The sequence below is a fragment of the Micromesistius poutassou genome (assembly GCF_964030765.1).
Source record: "Micromesistius poutassou genome assembly, chromosome: 20".
Lineage (NCBI taxonomy): Eukaryota > Metazoa > Chordata > Actinopteri > Gadiformes > Gadidae > Micromesistius > Micromesistius poutassou.
The window spans coordinates 9,946,730-9,967,963 of record NC_140290.1 but is presented as its reverse complement, the minus strand read 5'-3'; the positions used below and the strand labels follow the sequence as shown (position 1 = coordinate 9,967,963).

Sequence of the window (21,234 nt, the reverse complement as noted above, 5' to 3'; positions counted from 1 at the left end):
CAGCCTAGCGGAGTATGTATTCAAACCTGCCTCTGGGTGAGGTGGTTGTAATGCAAAGATAACAAGGCAGGTTAGAGGTGATCAGTAGATGTTCACATAGGCCTCGTAAATGTACTATGTCTTTCACCTCATTGAGGAGGTCGAGCTGTGGGCTGAACATAAAACTAAATACACACATGTTTCAAACCGCTCTCAGATAAAAGTGAACACAAATAAACAAAGGAGAAGACTGCAGCCCCGGTCGTGCGAGCCGTCGAGATGAGATCTAAAGTCTCTCGCTAAACCAACAGCGCTCATAATCCGACCACAAATGCGGTACTTCCAGTTCCTAGTGACAATAGGACAGTTCTGCAGAAGGCACACAGACGGGTGATTACCCCGAAACAGCTGTCTGTCGCCGCCAAACATCGTCGCTGCTGTTAGCAGTCAGACTCTGGCTTTGCATACGAGAAGTAGAGAGGGAGTCTCTTGACACACGATGACCGTGTGATGGATGTAGTTATCTAGCGAATGCAGAGCTCCCAGCTGACCCTCCCCCTGTAGGGCCCGTGGGTGGGAGGTAGTCAGTCACGGTCGGCAGTAGAAGTGACAGCACAGTATGAGTTAAGATGTATAGTATTGTTTAATATAATATAATATTATAGTATAATAAATACATGTATTCAATATATATGAGGTCAAAAAGGTGTCGATATCGCCATGGGTAAACCAGCCAAGGACCATTTTTAAAGTATTGTTTGGAAATAATCTGTTCAAGATATCAAGATATCAAGATAACCTCACCACAACACACAAACATGGTTTTGTTTTTCAGTTCATTTCAGTGACTCAACTGCTATAAGTTATGAGTCAACTGGAAATGCTTATCAGCCCCAGTGGAATGGCGAGCAGCTACTGTGTGTCTCTGCTTCAGAGGCGGTGGCATCAAAACCTCCCAGGCCACGCGACCATTCAAGGACTGTCATTCAAGGAATGACAATGAGAAGGCACTGGCTTTGATCCCCAATATCCTCAGACTACCTGTAGGCCTCCTTGAGCAAGGCACCTGGCCTCACCCCTCTACCTGCTCCTTGATGACCGGCATGCAAATTCATCGGGAGACGCTTTGGGTAAATAAACGTCCCCTTAATGACTCTATGGTCACATTAACACCAATAGGTCCCCATTCAATTCAGAGTAGACCTTCTGTTGGTTTTCAGTGTGACAGAAACATCTTGGCTCCCTGCTACACAAGCAACAAAGAAACATAAACAAGAGCAAAAATGACGGACGTGTATTGCACAAGAGAAGTTTACTTTTAACACAACAGCGCTTCAGAACACAAAAAGCTTCATTGTTGCGGTTGAACCAGCGTCCGTTCCAGCAGCATTCCTGTGGTCGGACACGCAGTGTTTAGCGTCCCCATTCACCTCTAGGCTAACCACGCTAACCACCCACAATGGTACAAGTAGCGCCGGCACTAAGCCCTACCTGTTCATTAGCCATTATGGGCATTCATCCAAGTTCACTACCTCAGTAATGTGGTACAATGTTCTCTTTAGTCACTTATCAGAGGCTTTGTTCCAAACCAACCTGCAATTATGATAATTATTATTTAAGAACCAGGTGTCGGGGTTGAAGCCCAGAACCTGCCATCGGAGAGGCAAACACCCTGACCCAGAAACCTTCTCTGCCCCCATAAAAAAAGGGGCTGAAAGAAAAAAGGGTAGGACGTGATTGCAGGTGGGAATCGAACTTGCAGGTTATTTTAAAGACGTGTGTCCTACAAAGGGTAGGCAACAAAAGGGGGCTGAAAGAAAAAAAGGAAGGACGTGACTGCAGGCGGGAATCAAACTTGCTTTCTCTTTTTAACTCTTTTTTTCTCCGTCTCCTTATGTCTTCCACCACATGAGACGCCCCTAACATCCCCAGCACCCCTCCCTCACGGCAGGCCTGTCACATCTACTACGCTGGAAAATGCAAAACAATACGCAGAGCTCCACCTAGGGGAACCCGCCCAGGGCGGAGTCACCCACGGAAATACCTGCTCAAAGGCATGCTGGGAGGAGAATGCTTCTGAAAGTATTTTGTCTGTGGCATGCAAGCTTGGTTGCGAGAGTTACTCCTCCCCTGTGGTTTCTGTCTCGAGGCAGGCAGCGGCACTGAATGATGTTTGACCGGAAAAACAGTCTGGACTAATCTTCTAAATTAGTCAATATTGTGAAAAGAATAACATCTTGTTTTTTTGCCTTTACAGCCATTTAAATGCAGTGTTATTGGCTCTATGAATAAATGATTGAATCATACATTATTCAACTTAGTTTGCAGCAGTAAACAGCCCCCTACTGTAACTCTACTCTAGTAGCTAATGTAGCGTATAGGGTACACAGGGTAACGCATACTACTCTGGTTAAGACCGGAGACATGTATATTACAGGTTTAGAAAGATTACTTATTGTGAAAAGACAGGTTTCTGTATTTTAGCTAAAATAAACTTTTATTTTGAAATTCAGTTGAACGCGAGCAAAAGACAAAGTCTAATGACTATTCACTTTGAAATGGAAAGGAAAGGAAATTCTTGGTCCGCTGATCACTCAGAGAACTGGAGTTATTTAAAGATACGCTGCCCTCTTGTGGTGAAAAAGGGTTAACGACTCAATTCACCTCATAACTTGATGAACATTTCCTAGTTAAATGCAATGTTTTAGGGTTGATAAAGGGAAGTAAGGCTCAGTGAACATTATCAACATGTGGATGTAGAGGAAGTATGTAAGAAGCAAAATGACAATATATACAGAAGGCCAATAGTGCATATAGAATAATTGAGCAAGATACATAAGTGATGGGAATAGGCAGTAAACTCACGAGAGATGACACTAGGGATGTCACGATACCAGAAATTTAGTAGTCGATACCAATACCAGTGAAATTCCACGATTCTCGATACCCAATTCGATACCACAGTCAAAAACAAAACAATAAATCCCATGTACTTTATTTATTAAAAACATTTAAACATTACAAAAAACAGTGGCACTGGCATGTAGCCTTCAACTAATGAATAAAAATAACCCACTATTAACATTACAAAAAAAGAAAAGTGACATGTAGCGTTCAATAATAATAATTTAAAAAAAAATATGCGCTGAAAGCAGGCAGTCATGCAGCTATGCAGCTCGCGTTTACACTTGCGTGCATGGCGGGGTTTAAAACATAACTTCCAACCTAATATTAAGTAATATAACGCAGGTGCGCAAGGCAGCCACAGGAGACGCCAACATTGTTTTCAACCGCTCGGTACTGCGCTGTATTAATTACCAAGTTTTGAAAAGAAAAAGTATTTGAAGCGAATAAGTGGTTTTGATTTGTTTATTTGGTTTTGAAAGAATAGTTTTGGATGCATGCATCGACTTTGAGTTGTTTTGTTTACTTTGAAATTGCATACGCTCGCAACACACACGCACGCACACATTCACCGCCGCACCCACTACAACCTGCCGATCTTCAATCAAAACAACATCAAGTAATGCAGTCGTACCATGCGTGTTTAGAAGCGCAACATTGAAACGGGTCCCGTCTGAAACAGTCGCGCGGCGCAGCGTTCCAAACGCAAAGTACTTCCAGACACGACTCTTGCTATTCTTTTTATCGACGAGTCGAGGCGGAGCCGTCGCACTCGCTGCAGCTGCAGTTGCCGTCTTCCATGTTCCCGTGTAGGTGTATATGCTGCCCACGTGACGTCCGGAGGAATTCGGTACCTACGGTACTAAGAAAAACGAGTACCGTCACGTTTTTTGAATTTCGGTATCGACTTGGTACCGAAGTATCGGTTCTCGTGACATCCCTAGATGACACTACAACAATTTCCGCGGGCCGATGAAATATGTATCGCCATTCTGAACCCTCTTGGGATTCTGTAAATATTTGGTGCATTTTGATATTTTGGTGTTTTAAACATATGGATTTGGGTTCTAAAGCATAGCCATTATTTGGAACAAAGATGATGCTAATTGACTATTGGCAAATTCACTATAGCGCCCTCTGTAGGAAAACCCCATTATTGAGCTTTTTTTTTTACATCACAGTTTGTGGCTGACATTCTTTCTCAACAACAATTATATTAATACTATATTATATATATATATATATATATATATATATATATATGATATATTTTATATAGTATTGCGGGAGCCAAGGATCCTAATTCCCACTGTGAATCAATCTTTCCCCGTCCCTACAAAATGAGGGGTGTAGAGGGTGAGGTGTTTAAACCTCATATCCTGTAAAAGATGTCCTGTGTGTCAGGGGCAGACCCCTTTCTCCAAAAAAAGGTAGTCTCCCATAGGACAGCAAGGCTCACCTTGAACCTTGAGATTCAACACCCTAGTATGCAAATCCATTCTGTCCTCCCTGTGCACCAATGTCCACATTCCACCTGTGGGTTCTAAAGACTTCGGCAGCCATTTGACCCGTGCCAATTTACCATCACTCTTTGCTTTGTGTTATTGTACAAATCCCAGTGCAAACACACTTTCATAATTATGCTGATCATCAATCCTTTGTTGACATTTAGTGCTTTAAGCTGGCAAGGAGAGGTCTGTTCAAACATGTCAATCATTGTCATCTTGACACACACACACACACACACACACACACACACACACACACACACACACACACACACACACACACACACACACACACACACACACACACACACACACACACACACACACACACACACACACAGTAAAGGTGTATAAAATCGGGGTAAAACAGTTTGTATTAGAATAAATTGCTCGAAATATATTCCAAATTCGAGCATAACCCCAACCTGTTCATTATTGATATTCATCTAAACCCTGTCTAACCCCTACCTGCTCCTAAATTACCCATCTTTTATTCACTGTCTATCCACTACCTGCTCCTTAATGACCTGTCACTGAACTGTCTAACCCCTACCTGCTCCTTAATGACATGTCTCTGTACTGTGTAACCCCTACCTGCTCCTTATTGACAAGTCTCTGTACATCACTGCAGGCCAAATAGAAATGTGATTGACTAACTTAAACATTCAGACTTTGGAAGAAGCATTCCTCCGTTTCCACAGAACAACCTGATCAGAACTCAACAAAGGACGCAACATTCCCAGCATAGCAAACCTTAAATGAAGCAAATGACCCCCACACACACATACACACACACAAACCTGCTGTCAGTACAGAAACTTCTAGAATCAGCTTTATGATCTAGCCATTAAAAAAACCCTCCAATGTACATACATGTACTCACATGCACCCACAGAAACCGAACACAGCCTTCTCCTCTTCAGCGCACACACACACACACACACACACACACACACACACACACACACACACACACACACACACACACACACACACACACACACACACACACACACACACACACACACACACACACACACACACACACACACACAAACATTGCACTCACTTTGTTTACAGTAAACAGGTCATGCAGTACCATTCCTGCTTTGTCGCCACTTTTGAATGTATGCTTCTGTGGATCTCAGCCTCACCTGCCAGTAGCCACAGGCAAAAGCGTCTTATGTAAACGTGAAACGCCCTTACTTTCCCAGTGCAGCAAAAAAAACAACCTCAAATCATGTGTCAATACCAAGGTCCCATCCCCCCCCCTCACTCACCCCTGTGGTTCGCCGGGCCGCGTGGAGGAGGAGGAGAGCAGGTGGACGCCGGTCTCAGTGGAAGTGTCGAGTCCTGACCCGCTGTTCGCCCCGTCTGCCTCACTGCCTGGCGTCTGCTCTGGTGCCTCGCTGGCAGCTCTGATGACATCAGCCACCGGAGACGCTGTCCTAGTTCTCTCGGTCTGCTCTGCCGTGACGCGCTCGCTGGCTTCTGACGGCTCGGCACCGCCGAAGATTAAGGAGGAGGAGGAGGAGGAGGAGGAGGAGGAGGTGGCGTCGAGATTCACAGTGTGTGGCGTGTAGTGGGTGAGGGTGACGGGGGTCTCTGCGCACGTCTCGTCGCCCTCTCCGTCACCAGGGTCGCCGCGACTACCGATGGGCGTTGACCTTTCTGACCTCGCTTCCTGCACGTCTACCTCTACGGGGGACAGGGCTCCACCCCTGGCCTCCCCTGCCTCCCCCCGCTGGGCATAGTCTGACAGGCTTGCATGTGCTGCGCGGACGTCGACGAGTGTGTGCACGTTTGTGTGGACGTGTTGCGTGTCCGCCTCGGCCCTGCAGGCGCCTTTGTGCGGCAGGTACTCTCTCCCCAGGGGATCTGGGACCTGGGAGGGGGATTCAGGCTGCTCTCCTGTTACCGGGAGAATAAGCTGCATCAGGTTTTCCCCCACCACCTCCTCCACCTCACTGGACACTTGAGAAAAGGGCAGGGCGGGCTCACATTCCATCACCGTTTCCACCTGTTGGACCGGTAGGGCAGGGCGCGGCTCTGCCTCCGCCCCCGCCTCCGCCTCCCCCTCCCCCTGTTTATCCAACCTCTCTCCCCACATGTCTATCCTCCTCCTCCAAGTCTCTGTGGCCCCAGTCCCTCCTCTCTCCCGCTGCTGCTCCCCTTCAGGAAGAGGAGGAGGAGGAGGAGGAGGAGGGGAGTAGACGGGAGGAGCGGGAGAAGGAGGAGGAGACTCGGTCCTCCTGGCCGCCTGCTTCTTCTGTTGCCCCTCTGTGTTGCCCCCCTCTAGGCGTCTCCCCTCTGTTTCGACCCGGTCGCTGAGCAGCACCGACTCTCTTCCCTCGTCTCCCGACGGGCTGAAGGTTCCCGGCGTGCCGGCGGGGCCGAGGGGGGCGAGGGGGGTGGCGAACAGTTCTTCCCTCGAGGCCTGGTCCCTCGCGTCTTCCATCACGGCGCCCAGGTCGACGCTCTCCGCCAGGGTGGACATGTCGTCCAGCTCGCTGTCGGTGACGTTGTCCTCCTCGGCGCTGAAAAACACGTCCATGGCGCTGCTCCCGTCGGACCCCACGCTCAGGAGCACCGGCTCAGGGGAGCTGATGTCAGGCTGCCCTCTGGCCCCCGCTGAGAAGGCCTCCTGTTCTTCTGCTGCTGCTGCTGCTGCTTCCTCCTCCTCCTCCACCTCCTCCTTCACCCTGTCCGCCATTGTTTCGAGGGTTTCTCGTTGATTTAAGACGGCCATTGTTTCAGGCAGAGAAGGACAGGGTTCAGGACTAGTCAAGACGTTGTCACCGACTGTGACAAACCCTGGTCTTTTCGGGACAAGGGACACCTGTGTGTGTGGGTCGGCCGTCCCTCGGGAACCTGGGTAATTGCTGTGGGGCGGGGCAGGCCGCTCCATCGGAGACACTGGAGCCTCAGTGTTTGCAACAGGGCCGGACTCCTCGGGTTTCAGGGTTGAATAGGGAGCACTCCCCTCCCACGGTGAGAGGCGACCGGGGTGGCGTGCCGAGTCTTGACCGGCCGGTTCGGGGTCTGAATGGACAGTGGGGGAGGTTGTTGTCTCCGTGTGGGACAGCCTCTCCTGCTGGGGTTCGTGGCTTGGAAGCGTGGGATCAGTCTGGTGGATGGGATCGGTCTGGTCCCTCCTCACAGGGAGGAGGGAATCATACTGACGAGCACTGAGGACGTGATGAGTGTGCTCTGTTTCCGTGAGGGAGTCTTTGTAAGTGGGGGTCGTACCCCGGTCGTTGATGTCTGTCGCAGTGCGGTAGGCTTCGTCGACTGGGTCTGTCCTGGAGAATGGGTCCGTCGTGGAGACCGGTTCCGTCCTGGAGACCGGTTCCGTTGCATGGATCGGGTCCGTCGTGAGGACCGGGTCCGTCATGGGGACCGGGTCTGTCCTGGAAACCAGGTCTGTCGTGGGGACCGGGTCTGTCCTGGAGACCGGTTCTGTCCTGGAGACCGGGTCTGCCATGGGGACCGGGTCTGTCCTGGAGACCAGGTCTGCCATGGGGACCGGGTCTGTCCTGGAGACCTGGTCTGCCATGGGGACCGGGTCTGTCCTGGAGACCGATTCTGTCCTGGAGACCGGTTCTGTCCTGGAGACCGGGTCCGTCACGAGGACCGGGTCTGTCGTGGGAACCGGGTCCGTCCTGTAGAGCGGGTCTGTGGGGGAGACCTGGTCCATCCTAGGGACCGGGTCTGCCGTGGGAACGGCGACGTCAGCCACCACCCCGGGCACCACGTCGACGGCAGGCGGGCGGTCATCAGGAACACCCGCCGGGTCTGGGGGACTTCTAGGGAACCCGCCGACGTCGTGGAGCCGCGGCGGACGGTCAACCCTCTCCTGGTCGCAGGCTGGAGGGGGAGACGGCGGCGGCGGGGGGGGAGGGTCCTCCTCCACTACGTGGTCGGAGGCGTGGCCCGCATCCCCCATGGCGGAGAACACCTCGGTGGTGAAGCTCTGGGAGAAGACCGACAGGAACGTCTCCCCGGACACGGGGCTGTCGCCTGCCGAGGGGCTGACGCGGTCGCCGGACCCCACGGAGGTGGGGGGCTCCCCGTTCAAATCAGGGAACGCCGGGACCGAGGCGTCGCCTTGGCTCAGGGGGGAGCTGGCGGCGACGGGGTTGATCCGAGAGCGGTCCAGGAGGGTTTGTAGAGCGGCGGCGTCCATCTTGCAGCCGGTCGCCGGGGGCAGAGCTGGCGTCGGGCGGGCGGGGCCGGGGGCGGAGTCACGTGACGCGTAGCCTCCGTGGGGGGGGTCGGCGGCGGGCCGGGCGACGGGGAGGAGCGGGTTGATTTTGTGACTTTGGATCAGAACCGCCGGGGAGAGGACGGGTCCACGGCGAGACGGCGAGACGGGGAGCGGGGAGTACGCCGCCGCCTGTGTCTCGGCGGGGGGTCCCACGGGGACCGCAGGGGGGCCGTCGGCGGCGGACGCAGACGTGGCCTCGACCGTGGACGGGCTTGTGACGGCGTCCCGGGAGAGCTGGGCCCGGTTCTCCCCGGCGTCGTGCCGCCACTGGGAGGGGGCCGGCGGGGCGGGCGAGGACGGCGCCGTCAGCAGCAGCTCGGGCATGGTGGCGAGGGGCACCTCGCCCAGCCCCCCGTCCACGTCGAAGGCGTCGGGGCTGTCCAGCAGGGTCTCCAGGGAGCGCAGGCGGCCGTGGCGGTCGTGGAGGGTCGGGCCGCTTGGGAAGGCCGGGGGGTCGCGGACGGTGGGGGGGTCCTTCCTGCTCAGGAAGGCCTCCGACGAGGAGCGCTGAGAGGCCAGGGGGCCGGGGGCCAAAGGGCTGGGGGCCACCGGGGGCGGTGGCGGGATGTCGAAGGTGTCCGCCGTGTCCAGCTCCGGCTGAGACATGGCGAACGCGGCGCCCTGCCGTGACGCCAGCTCCCATTGGCTGACGTCCTGGTGCTACAAAACGTACACAGAAGCAGAACCCACGGTTATCGTCACTACAATCCCCACACAAATGAATGTATCAATAACAGCTTCCAAACAAACCAACAACGTATAGATATCTTTAAAATATACATAGCCTCCCACCTTACCCCCCTACACGTACTTATTGTATGTTGTACGTCCTGGCACTTAAAAATAGAACTTAAAAGTGCATTGTGTAGCGTCTTATCTTAGCTATTTTTGTTGCATATGGGGAATGGGTTAACCTAACAATTGTTAGGCCTTGGCACTTGGCGAAATTATGTTTCTCTTTCTTCTGACAAATGAGCTTATCGTCGCTTTGGATAAAAGCCCTAAATGTAAATTTAAAATACAGGGTAGCAGAGTGTTCAAGTCCCTGGACTACCAGCATAAAGGTTCTGGGTTTGATCCCCAATACAAGCAGACTGACTTGTAGACATCCTCGGGGAAAGATCTACCGACCTGCTCCTTAACGCACGTATCGGAATTCTCTCCGAGGATTAGACACTTGACTACACGGTGAACATCGGACTGTAAGGAACAGCAATGCGATGACCCAACACGGCGTCAACCTGCGTCCCACTGGTCCTACATTTACATTACATTTAGCAGACGCTTTTATCCAAAGCGACTTATAATGAGAACATTTTTCAGAAGAAAGAGAAACAACAATATATCACTGTCGGTACAGTAAGGATGTTCATAGAACCAAGTGAGTAAGATGCTACACAACCAAGTATTATACATAAGTGCCAGGACGTACAACATATAATAAGTGTGTAAGAGGGGTGTGAGTGGGGTGGCTATGCAGAGTCCAGGTGAACTCTGAACAGGTGAGTCTTGAGTCTTTTGCGGGAGGTGGTGAGCGACTCTGCGGTCCTGACGTGGGCAGCGTGCTCGTTCCACCACTGAGGTGCCAGAGCAGAGGAGAGTCGTGATGTCGAAGACGGCCCTACCTCGCGCCGCTCCGGGGACCAGGGGCCGTGCAGTCCGATGACGCTCTTGGACATCTCCTCTCGGTCCTTGTCCCTCTTCTTCTTGCGGAGGGTGAAGCTGAACGCTCCGGACTTCTTGGACTTGTGCAGGTCCATCTCGGAGCGGCTCAGGTCTTTGGCCTGGAGAGAGGAGGAGGAGGAGGAGGAAAACAGGACTCAATACTTCTGTGGATATTCGCTGGTTCACGTCGGAACACTTTAAGAACTTAAAGAGAGTGAGTCACTGGAGACAGGAGATGGTACATGAGATGGAATATTTTGATCCATTTTTGTTCCTATTTCCCAACAATACTTTTGCTTAGTTATAAAACATAACTGTAGTGCATGTTTGTAATAACCTTGTATTGATATCAAACAAATGGCCAGTGTGATAGATATTAATAATGATCGCTCTCTTTTTCTCTCTCTCTCATATATACATCAATGAATGAATGAGTTAACTTATTTTTCATAATATGTGTAGAGTTTAATAGTTGTTTGGAGTAGATTCATATGATCTTCTTTTAGCTTGTTAATAGCAAGCAGGTTGTTGATGCACAGATTATGAATATTTTTGTGATGGTTCATAAGGAAGGTCGGCTGTCTTCATTCCAGGGACTCCACACCTAAACACCTGCTCATCACACACACACACACACACACACACACACACACACACACACACACACACACACACACACACACACACACACACACACACACACACACACACACACACACACACACACACACACACACACACACACCTGTGTACTGTGATGTATACAGAGTGTCATTAAAACTAATCCAAAAATTATTCAGGATTAGTGTAGTCCATTCTCTGACAATGCAATGAAATGAGAGGTTGAATCAGCCCCGTCACCAACCAAAGGCTGGAACAATATACAATTAAAATTAATTTACATATCTTGACTTGTTCCCTCTTGTTTTCCCAATTTATTATTCGCAAAAATTGCTGCATTAATACAATGTTGGATTAATATTGAAACACCAATGGTAATGAGGTAATGTTTAACTGCCACCTAAGGGGCTGGAGCAGTGTAGTGGTATGGGGTGTTTGACGCCAGGATGAAAGGTTCTGGGGTCCAGACCCAATGTCCTCTGTCTACCTGTCGGCATCATAGAGCAAGATGCCCTCATTGCGACAACAGCCAGCTCGTTGGGAGCAGTTAGGGTCAGGTGTCCCTGTGTGTGCTCAGGGACACCTCAACACTCAGCTATGAGGAGCCAGGGATCATTGTCACACGGCAACCTTGTCAGTGAACCTACTCTACCACCAGAACCACTGTCGTCCCTTTACATCTCGTAAATAGGGTACAAATCAAATAAATCTAACCATAATTTAAGACTCATGAGAGACAGAGTCATTAGCAAGAAAGACGAGAACGACCGAAACACATTTGGTATTTTTGCGTTTACTTTCCGGAAAACTTCCCCCACAGTTATTGGCTCAGATCTCTTCTTCTGCTTGAGGACAGACACAACAGAAAATTCAGAAAGAGATTCGGTCAACCTTGGAGACAAAGGAGGATGGAAACTCTAAGCATTGTCATCCATCCATCATTCAACACGCTGCTCCGCCCATGGTACAATTTCTTTCTTTCCAAAATTCCTCATGAGACATCATCACTGATAAAATATGTATAATAAGTGACCGATCAAAGAAGGCATTTTATCTCTGCTCTGCATTGTGGTTTTCCAAGCAGGATGTATATATGTTCAGAGCAGAGAGAATAAAACGTTCATTCTTGCACAAGTTTGACTGATTGAATTAATGCAGCGCTGCGATGAGAAATTCGCTGTGCTCTGGCGCCCCCTATTGGTCACAATTATGTACAGCGATCTGACTCTTAATTCCAGTCATTGAAACAAATCCGAAAATCAATCAGGATTAGTGTTTCCATTGCCCGACAATGTGATGCAATGACAAAATATGTTCATGTAGCCTATGTCTTCACCAGCCTATGCCTTCACTTGTGAAGATTTTTATCCTAATCTTTACAAATATTTGTGCAGAAATACCTTAAATACAATGTCTGATAAAAAATTAATTACCAATAATAATATAGTCTTTTTTTAACTGCCACTATGGCAGTGTAGTGGTTAGGGTGTTGGACTCCAGGACTTAAGGTCCTGTGGTCCAGACCCAATGTCCTCAGTCCACCTGTCGGCATCCTAGAGCAAGATGCCTTCACCCCTACCTGCCCCTTTTTCACACACACACGTGCAGCAATGTCGGCCATGCAGGGAGACAGCCAGCTCTTCGGGGGCAGGTAGGGTGAGGTGTCTTGCTCAGGGGCACCTCGGCACTCAGCTAGGAGGGGCCGGGGATCGAACTAGCACTACTAACTAACCCGCTCTACCTCCTGAGCTACTGCCGCCCCTTTACATCTGGTGAATGGAGTTAATTACAACCTCAATCATTATACATTTGATTTAAGATGCAGGGAAGACAGAGTCATTAGCAAGAGAGACGAGATGTTCCCAAGCATTTGGTATTTTTACGTTTACTTCAAATCGCTTCCCCTGCAGTTATTGGCTCAGATCCCTTCTGCTTGAGGGCAGATAGACACAACAGAACCTTCCATCAGAGAGCTGAGAAGCTGTTCTAATGAGTGAGTGAGTGAGTGAGTGAGGGTCAATGTAGCACGTATCAAGTTGAATTATGTACATAAGATCCTTAATCATGACTGATTCAACAGGAAATAAAATAAAAATTCAAGAAATGTAAAAAATGTTGAAACACTTGTAGTTTAGAAAACGTGTATAATTTAGTGTAACTTAATATACAGTTTGGTATGGAGTCGATAAACAGACTGTCACTGTGTTACATGCTTTTATTGTCCTTAGAACAGTAAAAGATTAGGATGTGTATGACACGCGCACACGTCCGCACTTCTGTGTGGTTGTGTGTTTACTCCCATCTCATCTTATCTGACTAATTATTAATTACTACTAAATTAATTAATGAGTGAATTGAGGAAGTTCACCTTTTAGTCTCCTGTCACTGATAATTAAATTTATAGGTGTGTCTAGATTTGAACCTAGACACACACATTTTTGCATCATCAATTATTTTTTGTTTCAACCGTTCTGAAAAGACAGACAGGTCAGGTTTTTACTGACTTGAGGGACTTTCTTACTGTGTTGAGTTAACTGCTGAGCCTATAACTGGATGTTTATTATTATTTTCACATTTTTATAGTCACTCGGAAAACCTAATGACTATCCAAAGCTTTAAATTATGTTTTAGTAGAAGCCCTATAGTTGAGGGTGTGCCGAGTTTGGGGGAAGAGAGTGTAATGTGTTAATAGGATCATAGCCGTTGTGGCTACTGTGTGTGAGACACTGTGGGCTACTCAGGTACTACTCTCAGGCTCTGATCCCTCAGGGTCCTAAAGCCCTGCCTGTAAATGCAAAAAGTCAACACACAACCCCTTCTAGAATCAAACGGGATTCCCCACTTAAACATGAGCGGTACATAAGGTGTGTGTACACACACACACACACACACACACACACACACACACACACACACACACACACACACACACACACACACACACACACACACACACACACACACACACACACACACACACACACACACACACACACACACACGGGTTGTAGCTGACCTTTGACCTCGGTGCAGTAGAGGACAAAGTTGAACTCTTGCTGGTGGACCTCGGACTATCCAGGAAAACCTCATCGCTGTCGGGGAATACCACACTCTCTGAGGACCTAAAGGAGGACAAGAGAGGAATGAGGCACAACTGATACACCTTCAGATCAACTATGGGTAGTATGGGTAGTGTATGGGTACAAAAGTCCTCCACAAACATCAGCCCACACTGCATGCCCTCTTTCTGTCTAGCGGTGCAGATTAGTGTAGTGTAGGTTATTACAGAGGGCTCCACTCTGACCTTTCACCCAGGAGGCACTGGGCTCCTAAACTGAACGTTTCCGGGGCACAGTTCACAAAAGTAGGAGCACGACTAAATAGAATATGCGCAGAGTCAAAATCAAAATCAAAATATCCAAAGAGATGTACGTAGCACCATACATGTACGTATGATAGATAGATCAACCATTACCTACTTTGACACCTGGCACAGGTATGAGGTGTATCAGTTTAGAGGTGTTACAGTTTCAGTTTATAGGTAGCCGATGGCATTCCATGGACTATCCTGCCGCAACAAGATGTCTGCAAGTTAATGGTAACAAACATCACTCAGAATACTGTGTATGAAATATAAAAATAAAATAGATGACAATTAATAAAGTATTAAAAGAGTTAGCCAAATGACCAACAGTAGTGGAAATGTTCTGGTATGTTTGAAAAAAGAAACCCTTCCCCTGGTTCATACACGGCTTGAAAGATCACGAGTCTAGGCCTGGGGGCGTTTCACACTCTAGACTACTGGATTACACCAGCCTGATCTGGGGCAGGAAAAACCCCAGCATGCTTAGCCTGGGCCAGGACACACCGGGCACTCAAGGGTTAAACAGAGAAGTTCAGAAACGCTACATGACAGTGTACCAAACAACGCAACTCATCCATGGACAGTCGCTTGACACCTCAGAACACACAGAGCCTGTGGTTTTGACTGAGTCACAGTTTCAATGCAAAGTCAAACATGGGCTCTTTAGTTTAAAGTCAACACAAACGGAAGTCATAAGCGGTTAACTGTCAAGACAAACCAGCTGCTGTTCACACAGGAGTGGCGTGTGACTCCTGCTCTTGCTCCTCCACCCCCGCCCCCCCCCAACCATACAGATAGCCAAACGAGGAGATAGCCAAATGAGGGCGGCCGCTTGTGTTTTAAAGTCCTTGACTGTAGCAAGTGTCCGTGTGCTGTGCTAACAATACCGGACAGTCTCCAAACACAGTGCAATAAAACAATTGAACACAAATGAAATGGTTAGAAAGTTACTTGGTTAAAGTTATCATCCACATCAACAATCAGCCCACAATGAGAATGCTCTTCCCCAACAATAGCAATTTTTTTTGTGCACCTATTGGGTCAACAGGTGTAATGTCGATGAGCCATCACAGGCCATTTAGGATGGCTGCCCATTAGTGACATCACAGGTGGAAGCTGGCACCCAGATGTAGAGATACAACAACCTTTGATAATCAAAAACACAATACACAATAGTGTGACATTATAATAGTTGTAATGTCACACATACAACCTGTCACCCCTGTCTGTCTGCCACACACACACACACACACACACACACACACACACACACACACACACACACACACACCCTTATCTAGGGCGTTTTCCTGTCATTCTACTGACAGACAGGTATTTTAGGCATGCAGTAAGTAAGTTGTTCTTTGTTCGTACTATTATATTGGCTTTTTTGGCCTTTATGTTCAAGCTGAGTGAAGAGGCACAGGACATGGGGTTCAAGAATACAATGGGAATCCATGCAGCGTAGCACCGCAGGTGGAAATCCAAACTTTGGTTCTCTCACAGCGTGTTTGGCGCATGTGAAGTTGACGTCACACCAACGTGTTGGTGTGACACACTTTGGTTGAACGTGCCATGTTTAGAGGTTGCTACGTCGGTGGGTAGGACTGAGATAGCCAAGAAGACTGAGAAAGCTAATCAATAATCATTCAACCTTAAGGCCATAACAGTTATTAATCAGCAGTGTAGCTCCACCTGTAGTTTCCTCATTCGGAGCAGGGATGGTTGTAAATTATAGGAAGCATCCACAGTGAGTCAACACAGAATCCCAGGTTTGACGCTCATGTTTTACACTTGTGCTGCTGAACTTTGACCAGTAACAGAGAGTCTGTCATGTCAAAACATTACGACATTCCCTCGACATGGAACACTACTACTTTGACCACTAAAATTAGCAAACATGTTAAGAATTATTTTTGATATGCGAGACAGCGAGTCAATACCCCCAGATTGACCTCTCTGGCAGCAGGCGGACATTCTCGACTTGGACTATTGGTAATCAATAGCATTGCTTCAACGTGGTGCAAAGGTATAGAGATGGTATTGGCTGGTTAGAGTTTGAAAACTTTGAAGGCAAACCAATATTTATAATACCCCATCATTTTAGCATAACCTACAATACAAAACCCACGTTTGCATTATTGTCTTGTCTATATCAGGTCCTTTTCATTCGTTTGTGTTCTTCCTGCATTTGGTTGTATTGCACTTCCATATCATAAACGACAACAAAGCCGACTCCAATTAAAAATAACAGACACTGTTGATTCCCAGGAAAGCCAAGCGTAAGCAAGTTTTCCCAGCGCCAGAAGTATTATTACAACCTTTGGCATGGGTCCCATAAATCTGTCCACACGCTAGAATCCGTTTGGGGCCAGACGCTGCACAGCTCCTAAGGGCTAGGAGTGAGGAAAGGCATCGTGAAGGTCTCATTAAGTATCATTAAGTCTCAATTTAAATACTAAAAGGTAATACGTTAGTGGTGGTTGCTTTTGTCTGAAAATATAGCTACCACAAGGGGGGAGGGAAAGTCTAGGGTAATCGTTAGGTTCTTGGTTTCAGACTCCCATGTCCACAGTCCACCCCTTCACTCTAGTCTGTACACATGAAGCAGGGGCTTTTATCCAAAGTGACAGACAGTGGATTCAGATACAGGCCATAAAGGAGCAGGTAGGGGATGGGGTATCTTGCTAAAGTAATGCTTACAGCTTATGCTGTGAACATTGGGGTTCAAACCCTCAACCCTTCAGCTGGGAGACCAGTACCCTAAGCGCTATACATAAAGGGCAAAGTTAACAGTTGGAGAGTATTAAAGAGTATTGACTCAGGACCATACCCTAAAATAACCTATAACTTCTGGACAATCTGTCAGAAGGTGCAGGTCGATAGATTCTCCAATGTCCTTCCATCTCACACAATCAAGTCATTTAGGTCATATGCTTACAATCAGCCATTACCATCAGTTTGGACTGAGGTTATTCACCTATTGTGGCGCACGGCTTTCCTTGGGTAACCACATATCAGACCAACCAGTTCACGCGTAACATACAAAAAATAACCAATTGCAACAGGTTACTCAATTCTCTGGCAAAGGCTACTGTCCACTAAAAGGCATCCTTGACTTCTAAAGTGCAACATTTACCCGATCTCCCTTTGGTCCAGTTTGCGAATGACTTTGAATTGGACTGAGAGAGCAAGAGACAAAGACGGTACAGGTGATTATAGCCAGACAGACAGTAATGACAAATAGTAATCAAATATTTATGAAGAACCGGTTTTGTCGTCACTACACCTGTTCAGCGGCACAGGTAAAAAGGTGATGTTGACAGGGTGGTTACAATGTGGCAACTTATAAGCAGAACCCAACTCAGGGACATTGCCACTCAATTTGGGACTAGTTTAATGAAAGGTCAAAAGGTCACTCAGGAGACGTCGTTTTTGTGTCGACGAGAGCAGAAGCCATTACATTTTTAAGGAGTCTAGATGTGTTCATTTACATTTAATTTTACATTTAGGGCATTTAGCAGACGCTTTTATCCAAAGCAACTTACACTAAGTACATTTGTCAGAAGAAGGGTAGCTTCAACTTGAGACGAGTTGAAACAATGGCGTTGGATGCTAAAAAGGGTAGGCCTGCTACTTTTCTTTTATGGCAATTTTTGGGATTTAGACCTGAGAGTGGACAGCTAAGGGACACAACTGACGTTGTGTGCAAGATCTGCTCATGTGTGATCCGCGCAATAGACAACGACCAATCTACATGACCACTTTATGCGCCTCGCAGAAGTTAATAGAAATGATGATAAACAAAATATCACAGAGCATAGAGCAGGATTGTGAACGTTTACAATGTCTCATGACAATTTACGTTCTGGTGCTCATGTGTGATCCACGCAAAAGACAGGCTGACGACCAATCTACGTGACAACTGTTGCGTATGTGCCATGCAGAAGTTAATAGAAATGATGATAAACAAAATATCACAGAGCATAGAGCAGGATTGTGAACGTTTACAATGTCTCATGTCAATTTACAATCTGCAAAATGTGTCTGCATTGGCCGACTTACTTTTTTTAGTTAGGATATTGATGCTGCGTGCCTCCTATTTGCAACGGAATTTGTTTAAGACCATTTAACCATTTAACCATTTATTTAACACACATGCACTAAAACTGATATTTTCGTTTTAAAATAAATATTTGGAAACAAAAGTTCATGTATTCCGCAGTGTGCCTCTCTGGCATTGAGCGGGTCTACAGGATCGTACTCTGCACAACCCAGTCAGTAAAAAAGTGAACAGTCTCGGTCACGTACGCCTCCGTAGTCAACGCTGTCCAAGCATCGGTAGTGATAGCAACTTTCTCCGAGCAAGAGACAAAGACGGTACAGGTGATTATAGCCAGACAGACAGTAATGACAGTCAAATATTTATGAAGAACCGGTTTTGTCGTCACTACACCTATTCAGCGGTCTCAGTCACGTACGCCTCCGTAGTCAACGCTGTCCAAGCATCGGTAGTGATGGCAACTTTCTCCGTTAAGGACAGGATCTCACGGACTGAGGCTGCTGCTTCGCTGTACATTTTCTCCAGCCACACAGTCATAGTTTGGCGACATGGCACTGTGTAATCTGCCTCGAGAAATGCGAGCAGATTGCGGTAGTCGCTGGCATAGGCTACCGTATTTAAAATAGCATGCATATGCATTAGTTATATTTTTAATTTACAGAGCCATCCCTGCAAAGTTTCTTGCAGGGAAGACTTGGAGGATTAGTGTGTGTCTGGGGGGGGGGGGGGGGGGGGTGTCTCTCCATCGTGATGTTGGTCAGCCATCACGATGGACGATGACATCGTCACAACCCTAACTTACAACATACAATAAGTGTGTACATTAAGTGCCAGGACGTACAACATAAGTGCCAGGACTTGCCCGGTTGGACCACTGTGCCTCTGAGGTCACATACTGGCCAATCTCACAGGTTAAATGTTAAGGCAATGGTCAATGCTTGAAGGCCAAATTATAGCTTGAGGTGGGCCATAGGGGATGTCCACCTCTCCAGGAATGTCACTACATGCCTTGACGGGCCGCTTTGCCTTTTCTGCTACACCTTTTCTGCTACACCTTCTGGTAGGTTTACGGATGCAGAAAACCTGAACGCAACACTGGCTGGAGAGCCACCTAGTTGAGACAGAGGTCTGACTTGGCTTTAAGTTAAAGAAATTGGGGTGTTCTCTTTAACTGACTGAACTATCCCAAAATGACTTTCAGGGACATTCTGATGATGGTTTTGAACAGCACCACACCCACTCACATTTTGCACGAATTTGGATATCGTTTTTTTCTTCTGCTGTCGCAACCTCAAGTGAGGCGAAACACTAGCCGGGGAACCAGACGAATCTGGGAACAATTAGCGTTCTAATTTGGTCTGGCAATGCAGGCTAGCAAATATCACTCAGATATAGAAGAACATGGACTTTTAAGCATTACGAAAAACCTAATAAAGCTACAAATATCACTGACCTAAATAAGACATTGACATGTCTTCAGTTGGCAACATTTTATCTAAAGAGACCTAGATGTGATGCTGACAACAATACAATCACTTTTGGAGCAAGTATTAAAAAAAAACAGTACAGCAGAGAAGAAAACAACAACTGGACAAAGTTCAGAGCAGTGGGGTATACTACGAACCTCGCTGAACATACTCAGGCTTTCTTGGGAAAATCTGGATTGACAGGGACGCAACTCGCAATCAGAGTTTCCGGTTTCCGCTTTAGGTTCAACGCGCGTTCACGTGAAAGGGGTGTTTATCGCGTCATTTTACTCATCTTTACAAAATGGATAGAGCAAGAGCAGTCTATTTCACTCAAGAGGAACAGATAGTCATAATTAACTCCAATGAGGAGTTAAAAAATCAGATAACAGCTAGGGGCAACACAATTGCACATACTGGCTAGGGAGGCGTGCTGGCAAAAGAAAATAGCCAATCATGTAAATTTGTATAACAAAGGATTCTGCATATATATATATAGTCTATAAAATAACTATGCCAAATGATGAATTGTTCGACATTAATACCAATAGGGCTGATGATTTCAAAATGCATAAACAACGTCCAACTTGCCTTGTTTTATAATTTAGGGAATTCACTTTAAATACACCCTATATAAGAAATGTATCACATATGTTTTCAACCGCTGTGAGGTAGTGGCGGTGGCGTAGTGGATCATTATAAGACCCGAACGCCAGCGACCGGTGTTCAAATCCGCCGGTCCATCATGCCTTTTACCCCCATAGATGTGGTGCCAGCACGGCCTTGAGAACATGGGTTCAAGTTCGAAATAAGCACAAAAATATAATTCCATAACCTTTAGTGAATAAGTATTCCATATGACACATGATTTGGGACTTTTTAAGCTTCACACAAATGCGCATCACTTGGGAGATGAACCCTGCACGCAGATATTCAAGACTGATGCACTACCTCCACTCTACCACTCTCTAACGGAGACACACTGCGAAACAGTAAGCACTGTCTACATAAGGTCCAACGAGGACGATCAAATAGGGAATACCCTCTGATGAGATCCTGTATCTCTCATAAAGAATAATTCTCAGGCAATGCCAAGGGATTGTATCTGTCCCGAAAGACCGTCTGTCTCCGGAGAGATCCCTGTACGATGTGGGCTCTGAGGTCCATGGGAAAACCCACAAATGGTGACGACATTGTTTTGGTTGCCAGCAATTTAAGGGTAAACAGACATTCAAGAGAAGTGACTAATTATTCTGATCAGATCCAGTCACCTAAGCGTGTGAAAATCATGGATGTGTTGAAAGCTCAACCTTGAGCTGTTCCCAAGAACCACATATGGAATGGAAGTTTAATGAGAGTTTTGCTTCAAGTGTAACAAGCCAGCACTTGTATCAAGA

The 21,234-nt window shown here is 47.3% G+C and overlaps 1 protein-coding gene across 1 annotated transcript in view; it reads right to left on the bottom strand.

The window, feature by feature from the left end:
* The window catches only part of crybg2 (crystallin beta-gamma domain containing 2), a 48,129-nt gene that overhangs the window by 24,609 nt on the left and 2,286 nt on the right, over positions 1 to 21,234 (bottom strand). The window contains exons 2-4 of the mRNA XM_084485045.1: positions 13,961 to 14,066; positions 10,284 to 10,442; positions 5,672 to 9,318 (exon numbers count right to left, since the gene is read on the bottom strand). Of these exons, the coding sequence (XP_084341171.1) occupies positions 5,672 to 9,318; positions 10,284 to 10,442; positions 13,961 to 14,066 (3,912 nt within the window). The remainder of the gene's footprint in view (positions 1 to 5,671; positions 9,319 to 10,283; positions 10,443 to 13,960; positions 14,067 to 21,234) is intronic.